A 12,691-nucleotide genomic window follows, 5' to 3' on the forward strand; every position below is an offset into this window, starting at 1 on the left:
TAGAGACCATATAAATCCAGAAGCACTGGCCCACAGGAATCCTTCCAGCATTTCCCCAGTGGGCTGCAAAAAGCCTCCCTCTCTCCCCTCATTTGATAAATGCTCAGTCTTGACCTTCAAACTGATCCACCTCCTATTGTTTCATCATGATGGCTGTCACGTCACCCTCTAGTTCCCTGGTCCAGGACGCATCAGTCAACTGAAACTACAGGTAACTTCACCATCCAGCCTTTTCCCATAGCTGAATACAAATGGTCATGGACAGAGAATAAGATATCATTGCGTTTTATTATCCCCTGCCCCTACTGGCTGATAAAGCTGAGTGCTTAGGGAAGCGGCCACAGGTGAGCTGAAGAGGGAGCCATTTGGGGACTGGATAAAATGGATGTAGAAGTCTCAGGCACCTATACTAGAGGGTTAGTTTTTCTTTGAACAAGAAACAAATTTTGTGGAAATGAGCAGTTCCAAGGGAAGCTTTAATCAGGGAAGTGCTGGAAAGGAAATCAAGGCCCAACGCATTGATGAGTAAGTAAAGTTAGAGAGTACTTGTTTTCTCTCGAACTAGGTATCATGCTTTAAAGCCATGGTAAAGGAAGCTGGGAATGAAGTGGGGGAGGCAGAATGGGTCTTCATCACTAAGTTTCGGGACCAAGGGTTCAGACACTAGTTTGGGACTGCTCGGACTAACTGGTGTTGGAAACAGAATGAAGGACCTAAGGAGAAATCCCCCAGCCCCGAGTACCCTGCTGGGTTGTGTTCACTCGAGAATAATGCCAAACGGACCAGAGCGTGACCAGGGTGATGCTGTAGACCAACACAGCTAGCAGGTAGATGCGGAATAGCAGCCTGTCCAGCACATACCCCACTCGTAGCCAATCCCGAGCCACCTCCCGCATCTCATCCCGCTTCTCCAGGAAGTGCCGGATGGAGGCTAGCTCTTGCAAGAGCCCACGCACAGCCAGCGAGGCCTCTCTAGGTGGTGGGGGAGGGCTACCTCTGTCCCTCGAGGTCTTCTCCAAGTCCTGGGGTCCCCCAACATGGCTGACGTGGTTTCCCATGGCTGGAAGAAGAACAGAGCCTTGGTGTGAAAGGGAGGCCAGTGAGCTACCCTGATGCTGTAGCAGAGGAGTGGGGTATGGGGACCAGAAGTCAACTTTGGCTGTCTTCCTCAGTTGTGTTCTCCCTTTCTCTCTCTCTTTTAGGACAGGGTCTCCCTATGTGGTCCTGGCTGGCCTGAAACTCACTACATAGACCAGGGCAGCATCAAACTCACAGAGATATGCCTATTCATGTCTCCCACAGTGCTTGGGATTCAAGGCGTGCACCACCACACCCAACTCCTCTGAGCCCTTCTCAGCCCATGGGGCTCAGCCTCCAGGACTTGCATCCTATATCCACCCAGACTGGTAAGGGGTTCAAAGGCAAAGCAAAAGGGCATGACTGGGCGTGGTGGTGCACACCTTTAACCCCATCACTTCCAAGACAGGAAAGATCTCTGCAAAGTCCAGCCTGGTCTACATAGCTTGTGAGACCTGTTCTTTTTGTTTTGTTTTGTTTTTTAAGTGGAAAGGGAAACAGGGTTCCAGTCTGATTGACATCTTTGACTGAAGCATCCTCCTGCCTCTATCCTGTACCCAATCCCCAGGTCCTACCCTGCATTCCTGGCATGTCACAGTCCCCAGACTCTCTGTGTGAGTCTGGCCCTGTCCTCTCTCACCTGAGCAGTCATCAGCCTTGCTGGCTTGGAAGGTGGCTGGAGGCCTATTGGTCATTGGCTGCTCCCCAAGGCAGAGCAGCCAGGCTATTTTCCGTAGGACCAGGTGCCTTAGCCAGTCCGGGACGGGCCGCTGTAGGTCCTGCTTGTGTACCAGCCGCACAATGAAGATGGTCTCGGCAAGGCTTATCACCAGCAGAGCCATGCAGACCACAAAGTAGACGCCTGAGCCAGAGAAAGAGATCCACTAAGAGTGGGGGCAGGTCCTCGCCACAGTGGGCACTTCCGGGGGTGGGGCTTACCGATGAGGGGCGTGCCGATGGCCGTTGCAGGCAGGGTATCTGACACAATGATGAGAAAGACGGAGTATCCCAGAAGGAGTGTGATCTTGAAGGAGACTCTCTCGCCACTGTCCGGGGGCAGGCAAAAGCCCACGATGTCTACCACCATGAGGAAGATACTGGGCAGCAAGAGACTGACTGCGTAGAATAAAGGCCGCCGGCGGATGACCACCTGGGACCAGGACAGAAGCTTGAGAAATGACTGGGCAGACAGGAGCCCCGGGACCATTAGTCCATACCCACCCCACTCTCTTACAGAATGTCTAGCCTGGGACTGTTTGGGAAGGAGAGTAACAGACCCCTAGCCTTCCTCCCGCACCAGGCTTGTGGCTGTTGAGGATAAACATGGGGATGCTTCAGTGGTGTCCCGGTCTCCCTTGCTGAGGTTGCATGGAATGGGTATGAACCTGGAGGTGGCAGAAGGGCTACTATATCCTTCCCAGTTTGCCTCCCGAGGCCACCGGCGCTGTGGAGGTCTGCTTGTTTTTGTGGCTACCCCAGGCACCGCCACACCCACTCACGTAGAACTTCATTTCTGCATAGCTGCTACTGGTTTCCATACTGAACTCCTGGAACTGGGGCAGCACTCCCAGTAACTCCCACTCGCCCTGGTTCATGAAGATGCTCTTGTCTGACCTCACTTCTTCTGGTGACCTCCACAGGGAAATGTTGATGTCCTGGACTGAGAGGAGACAAAAAGCAAAAAAAAAAAAAAAAAAAGCTTCAGACGCTCAAGCATAACCCAGACCTCTGCCCTTAACCCTCAGCCCTGGTTTCCTCAGCTGCACAGAAACGAAGTTCTATGTGGGTGGGTGTGGCTGTGGCTGGGGTAGCATCAGAAAGCTAGGTGACAGAACACATTCCATCTGTCTCACAAGCCTATAGTGCAAAGAACTGTAGGAAGTGTCCATTAGAAAGCTTTCTGCTTCTGTCTCTCTCGCTCACTTACACACACACACACACACACACACACACACACACACACACCTTCCAAACAGATTTCTATGTTAGGGTTTCTCACCTAGGAAATGATTAAACACAACATTTTTACCTCTGCCTTCACAGAACTACCTGTCTTTGAAAAAGAATTAAGAAAATAAGATAAATCTTCAATGACACCATACCAAAGATATATATATATATATATATATATATATATATATATATACACACACATATGGGGGTGGGTGTGTATGTATTATACATATATATGGAATGTATATAATATAATACATAATATATTATAATATATGTAAAGGAAACTAAATGTCCATCAGAAGAGAAAATATTTAATAAACAATGTTATACCTAGATGAGTCTATTGCAGTTAAAAATTATGAGGAAGATCTCATACACACTAACTTTAAAAAAAAAGTCAGGGATTCATTGTTGATACAAAGAATCAAGTAGCAGTGTATGATAGTATATGCAATATGTGCCCTCCGTAGGTAGCACATGCACATACATGTGGATGGAAATGCATAGAGAAGTAAATGGAAGATTCTATCATGACATGTTCTGTTTAAAAACAATTTCTTTATGTGTACGAGTGTTTGGCCTGCATGGATATGTGTGTACTGTGTGTGTGCAGTGACTATGGAGGCCAGAAGAAGGCACTGAATTCCCTGGAACTGGAGTTAGCAGTTGTGAGCTATCACGTGGGTGTCGGGAACAGAACCTAGGTCTTCGGGAAGGGCAACAAGTACTCTCAACTGCTGAGTCATCTTTCAGCCCCCTTTAGCTGAAATTTAATGTAATGACCATGTCGGAACAATAGTCCAGCAGTATGCCTTCCCCAACCCTCCACTGAATAGCTGGCACTTACACATTCACTAAAATTCTCAGAACCAGACACTGTGCTAGAGAGTCTAACAGTGCCAGAAAACACGTTCCCACTCCTCTGAAATTATATCCATGAGAAAATTAGACACGGACCGAACACATATTATCAAGTGATGAAGTTAGTAAGAAAAACCAGGGTTTTTAAAAACTGCACGAGAGATTGCTAGTCTAGGGGGCTATGGGAAGTCCTCCCAGGGGCTGGTGACACCTGAAGGATATACAGGTCAGCAGAGAGGTTCAGCAGGCTGTGTTTGGGGTGGCAGGAGTAGGGGAAGGAAGAGGGGAAGGTAGCCTGGGAGAGGGAAGAGCCTGTGACAGAGAACAGGCAAGGACCTCTGTCTGGGCCTCCAGAAGAAGACAGCTGGGCTGGCACACACCAGACGAAGCTGGTGTGGTACACTGTGGGCAGGACCAGGTCAAGGATTTGGATCGGGTCCCAGGACTGCTGGGAAGCCATTGAGGGGTTTAAATGACATGATCAATTTGCATTTTTAATAAGAGCTCACTGGCTGCTGCGGGGAGCGTGAACCACAGTGGGGGTGGTGTGTGTGGAAGACCAGGGCGGGAAGGAATGAGGGCACCTGGACAGGAGGTGTGGGTGTGAATCAGGAGTGAAGAGGAAGTGGGGCGGGCCTGAGATACATTTCCTGCCAGATCCTCTTTGAGACACTGAGTGAGAATTGTCCCTTGCTGAGTGCCTTGGAGCCGATTCACACCATCTCATTATTCCTTGTAACAACTAGGGGAGGCAGTGAGAATAGCAATATTGGCTCCAACTGGAGGAATAGAAAATGGAGACTCATTGACTTTAAAAAGACCATGGTGGGGAGCTTGCTTAGCATGTATAAGGTCTTAGGTCAGATTCCCCAGAACCACAAAGGAACAAGACAAATGAAAGAGACTGGTTAAAGGGAAGAGAAGAAGGGAAAAAAATAAGTGGTGTATTGATTAAAGAAAGATGTGTCAGAGAGAGTATTCCTGACCCCAAGTACCTAGAGTCCCAATCTCTGCCCCACCCACAAGCGCACAGACTCACTGGTGTGCAGCCAGCTGGTGAAGGTCAGGGAGCAGTTCTGCACATCAAAGGGGAAGTTATAGATGTCAAGGGTGCAGGCAGTCACCACCTGCAGGGGCTTGTAGTTCTGGACTTCACCGTGGTGATGCACATACACGTACGGGATGTTCGGAGACTTTCCCACGTCCACACTGGTCAGGGAAGAGGAATCAACTTGTGGGCTGAAGAGGCAGATAGATCCTTGCCCTGGAAAGCTAAAGATCTTTTGAGTAGCCCAGTAGGAAAGGAAATTCAGGGAAGGTTTGGACAGCAAGATAATCCAGACATTTTGTCCGGCCTTAATTTTCCAGTGTTATCAAGCTTAGCTTTCTGACTATCATCAAAGTCGTGTTCCAAACAATAAAAGGTGTTTCTCTTTGGTTCCTCTAGCAACCTAACTCTTAAAGGGGGAGAAGGAATCCATGAGTCTACAAGCCACTGGCTGTAGGGAGCTAGCCTGGCTGTCTCCGGGCTGTTACACCCACTCCATGCCAGATAGAAAAGAGGTGACACCCAGGATAATGGTGGGTTGATAGGAGAGAAGGATCCTATGATCCATCCTGACTCTGATTTTGCGTTGATTCTTACTACTAGAAGCCCCCAAATAGGAACAGTCATCATCTCAGGAGGAAGAGAATGGAGACTATGAGTAAGAACAGCGGAGCCTAGGAAAATCCAACAAGAATTGGCCCATTCTCGTGACTGAGCCTGGACCCCAAGGCCTGAGGTAAGCTGAACCCAGGGTCCCTGTCTTTACCTTCTGTGGGATAAAAATGAGAAGCTAAGATAAAGGGCAGGAAGAAATTTCTAGAACACTTACCACCTATGCCATTTGGGGCATTCAAGGGTGGGGTTAAATTTAATAGTCTTCTTCGGGAAAATGCTATAGAGTAGGATAGTGCAGTTGGCACTGTATGAATCCCTCTGGCACCTCCCTTTTAGTATTATTATTAAATTTTTAATAAGGTTTTATGTAGTCCAGGCTGGTCTTGAACTTTCTGTGTAGTCAGGAATGACCTTGAACTTCCGATAATCTTGCCTCTATCTCCCAAGTGCTGGGACTGTAGGCCTGTGCCACCTCATTGGGTTTATTCGATACTAGGCATGGAACCCAGGCACTTTGCATGCTAGCCAGATACTCTGTCAATTGAGTCACAGCCCCAGCCTACCTTCCCCCTCCTATCTGTATTTTCCCCACGTATTTTCCTTGCCTTTGAACTCAGATGTCCAGTTGGTGGACCCTGGATGAACCTGCAGGATGGGGAGAAAGTCAGCTGGCTGAAGGCAATGGGACCATGTTGGGCTGCTGGGAACAAAAGCTAATGAGACCCACTTCATACTGGAGGTGCCAATTGTGGCCTGTTCGGCACATAAGTGGCTTGGGAGGTTTGAGCATGTTCCTTGGCTCCCGATCTCTTTTGTGACCATGAGCATTGGCTGTCATCAGTGTTCCACTCCTTTCAAAAAAATGCCATGGTCCCCTCTGACAAATGCAGCTGTCTCCACTAAGTTATTAGAACTCAGTGTGACATCACTTGCTGGCTTCTGTTCCTAAGATGGAGGCCCCTGTACTGAAAAGTATAAGGTTGTCACAACCAGTGCCAAAAAAAAAAGGGTTGGAGGTTAGCAAAGAAGAGAAAATTTGGTAAAGGAGAGCTTGAGCAAATGCTAACTTGGCCTACAGCCTGCAAGCCTGGCTGGGACAGTTTGGAGGCTGCAAAGAGGACATTGTTACCGGGCCTGGCTTCTCTAGCCCCAGCCTCTCAGCCCCCTAGACTCTGATGAAAGTACTCACAACTCATTGATGAGAATGTCAGGGACCCAAACGCTGTCTGTGGGGACGGACAGTTTGGTGATATTGTCAAAGTCCTCAGGAGTCCACTGCAGAAACTCATCAGTCCAGAACTATATGGGAGAAGCAGACACTGTCACAAGCAGCTCCCTGCCTTCTTCAGAGATGGTCACCTGCAAATCAGACAGCTCTCCACCCCTTATGCTAGGGCAGTAGGTGGCCTGGCAGTAGGTGGGCACCTTCCAGGGCAAATCTGGCCATGGACCCACATCACTCATTGGTTGCTGAGAGACCCCACCCCTACCCCCACAGCTTTCCATCATCTGCATGTGTAACAGCACAGACTGCTGCAGCCTCTTCTGGGGGAGCATGCAGCCTGTCCTTGTTTGGCTCCTTGCCCATGAGACAGGGTGTGTTCTGAATTAAGAGGATCTTCATAGAGTCAGAAGTGGCGCAGCCTGATAGGGATTAGTGTTTCTCTGCTACATTCTCTGTCCCATACATGGTAGTATCGTGGCAATAGAGCATGGCTATGGCTTAAGAAGGGATTCCATGGAGACTTGTGGATGCTGCTATGCCTACAGAGCCTCTGCGGTGAGGCTTCTCTGGTTTACCTCCCTCCCCGGAGCTCAACTAAGGCCTGAGACATCTATATACCAGTGTGACCTGCGCCTATCAGAATGAACATGTGCCACGAAGGCAGAGTCCTGAGGGTTAAGGAGATGGCTTCTCCCTGTCTCCATCTCTCAATCTGGTGGTTAACCAACTTAGTTAACTAGAAGTTGGAGCTGTGTACATGAAGTGAAGTGAGGCCAGGGGCTGTCCTTTCTCCAGGGTTATTCACTCAGCACTTGTCAGGGAAGCGTCAGAGAATCTGAGAAACCAGGGGTGGGGCCTGGGAGGATGCCCCGTACCCACTTGGCCCTGGCTCTGAGAGGGGAACATTTCAGACTCCTAGATCTTCTGCCTACTGTGCCTCTGAACCTCCACCATGGCCCCTGAGATTCCTGACTCCTTGAGAGGGGGACGTCCTTCCTGGTAGAGAAGTCTCATCCCAGGAAGCAGGTGGGGAGAGGCGGTCGGCTCACCTGCCGGTACCAGATGTAGGTGGTCAGTACCTGGTTCTTCTCATCCTAAAAAAGGTAAAGGAGCTGAGAGGTTGTCACCCACACACCACCTAACAGGAGCTGGTCTTCTGGGAAGGCAGGAGGGAGAAAGGGACTGGGGAAGGGGATACACTGGCCGCTGGGCAGCCAGGAGAAGCTGGTCTGTTAAGAGGACACAACTAGAAAGAAATGTAATGGTTTCTTTTCAAGTTCAAAGATACACAGTGTGGTGTGGCAGTACATGCCTATAATCCAGTATTCAGGGCGCTGAATTCAGGCATGTTTGTGAACTTGAGGCCAGCCTCAAAATGCGGTAAAACTCCCTCTCAATAAAACAGAAAGAAAAAAAACCCTAAAGAAATGTAAATTGTGCATGTTTTCTGTTGTCATTGTTTATCACATTTATATATATATATATATATATATATATATATATATATATATATATATAATGCATATAGGGCCTGCGGTATTATGAAATTAAGAGACTCAAAACTATAGAATAATAAAAGTGGTTACTCCCCTCTCCCCCAGCTAATTGCAGGTCTCCCTTTCTGAAACAGCACACCAACCTGCCGTTAGCTATTCTTTCTAAAGATCTTCTAAGTGTTGCGATTCCCTCCTATATTCGGGGAGGGGTGTCATGTGACCCAAGCAGCCTGTGAAGTCAGTTCCCACCTCCCCATTGCAAGACGGAGAGCCCACAGCTCTTCAAATGCCTTTGTGTTGATCTCAAGCAATGCTTGGCTTCACCTGCTGAACAGTGCACCACAGCCCATAGTTATTGATTAGTTCATTGATCTATTACTTGACATTGGATGTACTGTTGCCATTTAGTGACCCCTGCCACTCAGGGACCTGTGTAAGGCACTAACTAGGGGTGTCGAGACGATACGTGGAGACAGTTTCCATCATGCAGGAGGTGACCACATCTAGGAGAGGGTGCACATAGGTGGCCCAGGTTTGTGGTTTGGGCAGCTGTGCAGACACAACTTCAGTCTGTCCTCAGCCGTGATGCCAGCCCATAGGCTCAAGGCTTCTTCATGCCTACAGTACCTCCCAGAGGTGATTTGGCCTCACATGGCTTCTCTGACCCTCCCTAAAAAGTTGAGGGCAGCTCACCACACTGAGGATGGCATACATGATGACGTCGATGGAGACGGTGGTGGGCTTCCTCCAGTCCCGCACGGGCCGTACCGCTTTCTTGTAGTTGGTCAGGAGGTGATCTGACAGCCTGAGCAGAGCGGGTAGGGTGGTGTTGCGGGCCTGGGTGGCCGCCCTCCGGCTGGCTGGGAAGGAGAACAGTTTTACACAGGAGCCAGAGCCCTGGTTCTCCTGCCCCAGCTTAGAATCTGTTCAGAAATTTCATTCTCTGGGCAGGTGAAATGGCTCAGTGAGTAAAGGCACCTGCCATCAAGTCTCATGACCTGAGAGAATGGACTCCTGCAAGTTGTCCTCTGACCTCCACATACACGCCAAGGCATCCGTGTGACCACACACATGCACACAACAATCATGATAATGATGATGATGATGCTAATCATAATAATAACAGCAACAATAATGTAATTCTAAAAAGAAGAAATTCTAGCACCGGGCCCTGGCCCTCTTCTGGGTATTTTGAGTATTCCTTGGTTTCCCTCTGGAAGACAGTGGTAGTGACTCAGAAAGCAGGGGTGACACTTGAAAACCTCACTCCCTTCGGCAGCACGGCCACTAAAATTGGTATGATATAGAGGTTATGGAGGACCCTGCCCAAGGATGACATGCAAGTTCGTGAAACAGTCCATATTTCACGAAACAAAATGAAAACCAATGTGCATTTGGGTGGGGAGGGCACAGCCCAGAGGGCCAGGACCCAGGCATCAAGAAGGCGGGATTGTACGGTGGACTGACTGGTCCCTTGCAAACTAGGAGCCACAAGGCTTATTATCACTAAATAATACCACGTCCTTATGTTCTGCGCTCAAGTTGGTCACCAGACAGCAAGTCATTCTTGCAGGTCCTTCACTAGTGTGTCATCTACTTGCCCCATAAGCTTCCTCCCCGTCTGGAAGGACAGAGGCAGGCAAACAGAATTGGAAGGGGCTATTTTTAAGTTTGTTTTATTTTGCTTTGCTTTTCAGGCAGGATCTCACATAGCTGAGGCTTGCCTAGAACTTGTCATGTGACCTTGAACTTCTGATCCCCCCTCCTTCACTTTCTAAATTCTGGGATTACAGGCTTGTACTTTCACTCCTGGTTTTATGTGGACTGGAGCCAGGGCTGTGTGCACACATGCTAGGCTCGGCAGGCCTCTACCAACAAAGAGACTTTCTTTTATTGAGTCTTCTTCAGGATAATGGAATAGTATCTGCACAAGTCTTCCATTTCAATCTCAGGATAGCCTGCCAGAGTAGCTAGCAAGATAGACCATTATATGAACATGATTCCCCAAGGCACAGGAGGGTAAATAGCATATACTTGCTAGCCGAGAGACAGAGATTCAAACCACATTCCATACCACTACCTGAGATTCTGAAAGACTTGGAGGGGGGGTCCGGTGGGCTTTGTGGACTCTTGGAGATATGGAGGGCGTGCCTGGCTGCAGAACAGGGTCAGTTGAGAGGAAAGGTAACTCAAAGCATTTACACATGCAACTAGCTTCTGATCCATCTACCTTGCTTCTCCTGCAATGACATCCTATTCCTAGCCTTCACATCAGTCCCACCCCCTCGGTGGCATCCTTCTCACTGTCCCCCAAGCTGTTGCCACGGAGCTTTGTAGAAGGAACCTCCCTGAATGGGGCCGAACGTGGTTTGCAACAGAAGGACCCAGGACCCATGTGGCCGAACACTCAATTTCTGAGGCAGTCAGAAGAGGATTTGGTAGAAAGGGCAGGAAGTTTGCTATTACTGAAGGTGAGTCTTGGAGGAACTTGGAGGAGGAGAAAGACCACAGGACCCAAACAACAAAACCAGCAGAAGCAAGAAAAAGTTACTAAAGTGGCACACTCTGCTGCTGCCCCTCAGTGAATTAGTCTCCCGCTCTGAACTGTGGCTATAAGGAAAAAAAGTGAACTAAATGAGCTCACAGGTCCATAGCTGCTTCCGTTTGATAAGTTGAAAGCAAATGGGAGCCGTCTCTCAGCACCTACCTGTGAATTTCTTATAAATGGACAACCACCCTACTCCTTTCTCAGCCCAGGATTCAACTTGAGCTCAACTTCTCAAATCACCTAATTGGACCCAATACCTTAGAATGCTTTCTCGCTCAACAGTACCGGGATAGAGATAGCCGACCTTCCTTCAGCCCTCCTGTGGCTCCAGCCTCTCCTACCTTCAGCCCTTTGAGACCTAAGGCCTTCCCTCACCCCAGCTTGCTATTCCCCTCCCCAGCAAACTCCTTACCTTCTGCCTGGGCCAGAAGCGTGGACAGGAACAGGGCCAACAGCACCTGCGGCGCGCAGAGCTTCATGGCCAGCTTCCCGAGCGTGGGAGGGCCTCGGAGCAGTCGCTCAGGGTGAGTTGCCCTGACTACCAGTCTGCACACCCTCTGCCAACCTCATGTCCCAGGCAGCCTGCTTTTTCAACTGCTGTCTGCACCTTGTGAGAGACTGCAGCCTGGCACTCGGGCCACCAGAATTGGGGAGCCGCCAAGTTTTCCAGCAAGCTGCTTTTCCGCTGGATCAGGTTTCAGGGCAGCGGGAGGAAGGGGAGGGGAGTCTGCCGGCTGATGTCAGGAGAGGGAGCTCATGCCACTCATTCAAGTAGGAGCTTGGCCACATCTTTGTCCAGGAAGTTTTGGGAAAGGGGTCTACAGAATCTGTGGTGCAAAGATCAAGATTGACAGCGGTGGGACTGTACACTGGGCTGTCACTGTCACTAGTGTCCCTTCACAAGTATAGCATGGGGAGAACCAGGGGGTGGCCTAAGCAGGGGCAGCAGGAGTCATACTTTGGCTCCCTAAGGTGACATAATGCCTCTAGGGAAGCAGGTGACTGGACATTTTCTGCAGACTGAGAGGATGCCGGGGGAGGGGAGATGGAGAGGCAACTAAAGGTCTTTGCCTTCATCCTCATTCAATTAAAATTTTTTAAATTTCATTTTGGTTTATTTTGCTTTTTTAAGTCAAGGTCTCTTGCAGCCCAGGCTGCCCTTGAACTCACTAGGACTCTGAGAATGGCTCTGGACTCCTAATCCTCCTGACTTCACTTCTCCAGAACTAGGATTACTTAAGGCAGGTTCCACCAAGAATTGAAGACAACGAAATACATTTTACATCTCTTTGCCTGATTTTCTGAGCTTTAACAAATACCATTAAACGTATGGCCTTCTGCCGCTTTCTGAATGGAGGAGGAATGGATGGGGGGGGAGGTGTAGATGGGATGTGGGAAGGGGGAATGGGAAGAGAGGAGGGAGGGGAAACTGGTGGGTATGTAAAATAAACGAAAAAGCTTAATAAAAAGAGAAGAAGTGTATGGCCCTTTGTGGTTACAGTCTTATCTTAAGTAGGGGGACATGGTTGCATGGTATGGTGCTTGCCTGGCATGCACAAAGATTACTTTAATCCCTGGTGCCACACGGCCAGGTGGTGCTCACCTCTAATCCCAGGGAGGTAGAGGCAGGAGGATAGGAAGTTTCAGGTCACGTTGAGCTACACAACTGGTTCCAGCACACTTTGGGCTACACAAGACCCTGCCTCAAGAGACAAACAAAAAATAACTAAATAAATTAAAAGTTAAAAATGAAAAGGGAGGCTGGGCACTGGTGGCACACGCCTTTAATCCCAGCACTCGGGAGGCAGAGGCAGGCGGATCTCTGTGAGTTCGAGACCAGCCTGGTCTACAAGAGCTAGTTCCAG

The 12,691-nt window shown here is 49.1% G+C and overlaps 1 protein-coding gene across 1 annotated transcript; it reads right to left on the reverse strand.

Annotated features, from left to right (window-relative positions):
- Positions 1-273: 273 nt before the first annotated feature.
- On the reverse strand, positions 274-11,468 carry Htr3a (5-hydroxytryptamine receptor 3A). Its single transcript, XM_005347281.2, has 9 exons — positions 11,239-11,468; positions 8,972-9,138; positions 7,832-7,876; positions 6,747-6,856; positions 4,934-5,103; positions 2,577-2,737; positions 2,017-2,227; positions 1,718-1,939; positions 274-1,060 (listed from the first exon to the last, which is right to left on the reverse strand). Exons 1-9 carry the CDS (start codon positions 11,303-11,305, stop codon positions 714-716), a joined length of 1,500 nt encoding a protein of 499 aa, XP_005347338.1. The 5' UTR covers positions 11,306-11,468; the 3' UTR covers positions 274-713.
- Between the last annotated feature and the right edge of the window lie 1,223 nt (positions 11,469-12,691).

Source organism: Microtus ochrogaster, chromosome 5 (assembly GCF_000317375.1).
Source record: "Microtus ochrogaster isolate Prairie Vole_2 chromosome 5, MicOch1.0, whole genome shotgun sequence".
In the NCBI taxonomy this organism is placed as follows: Eukaryota; Metazoa; Chordata; class Mammalia; order Rodentia; family Cricetidae; genus Microtus; species Microtus ochrogaster.

Bases quoted from the DNA above. Each gene is read 5' to 3' on its own strand.
- Htr3a (XM_005347281.2), bottom strand. From the start codon at position 11,305: ATGAAGCTCTGCGCGCCGCAGGTGCTGTTGGCCCTGTTCCTGTCCACG. The intron at 7,877-8,971 runs GTGAGCTGCCCT...TACCTTTTTTAG, and splicing joins TGTATGCCATCCTCAGTGTG to GATGAGAAGAACCAGGTACT. The intron at 2,738-4,933 runs GTGAGTCTGTGC...GTCTCCTCTCAG, and splicing joins CACCAGCTGGCTGCACACCA to TCCAGGACATCAACATTTCC.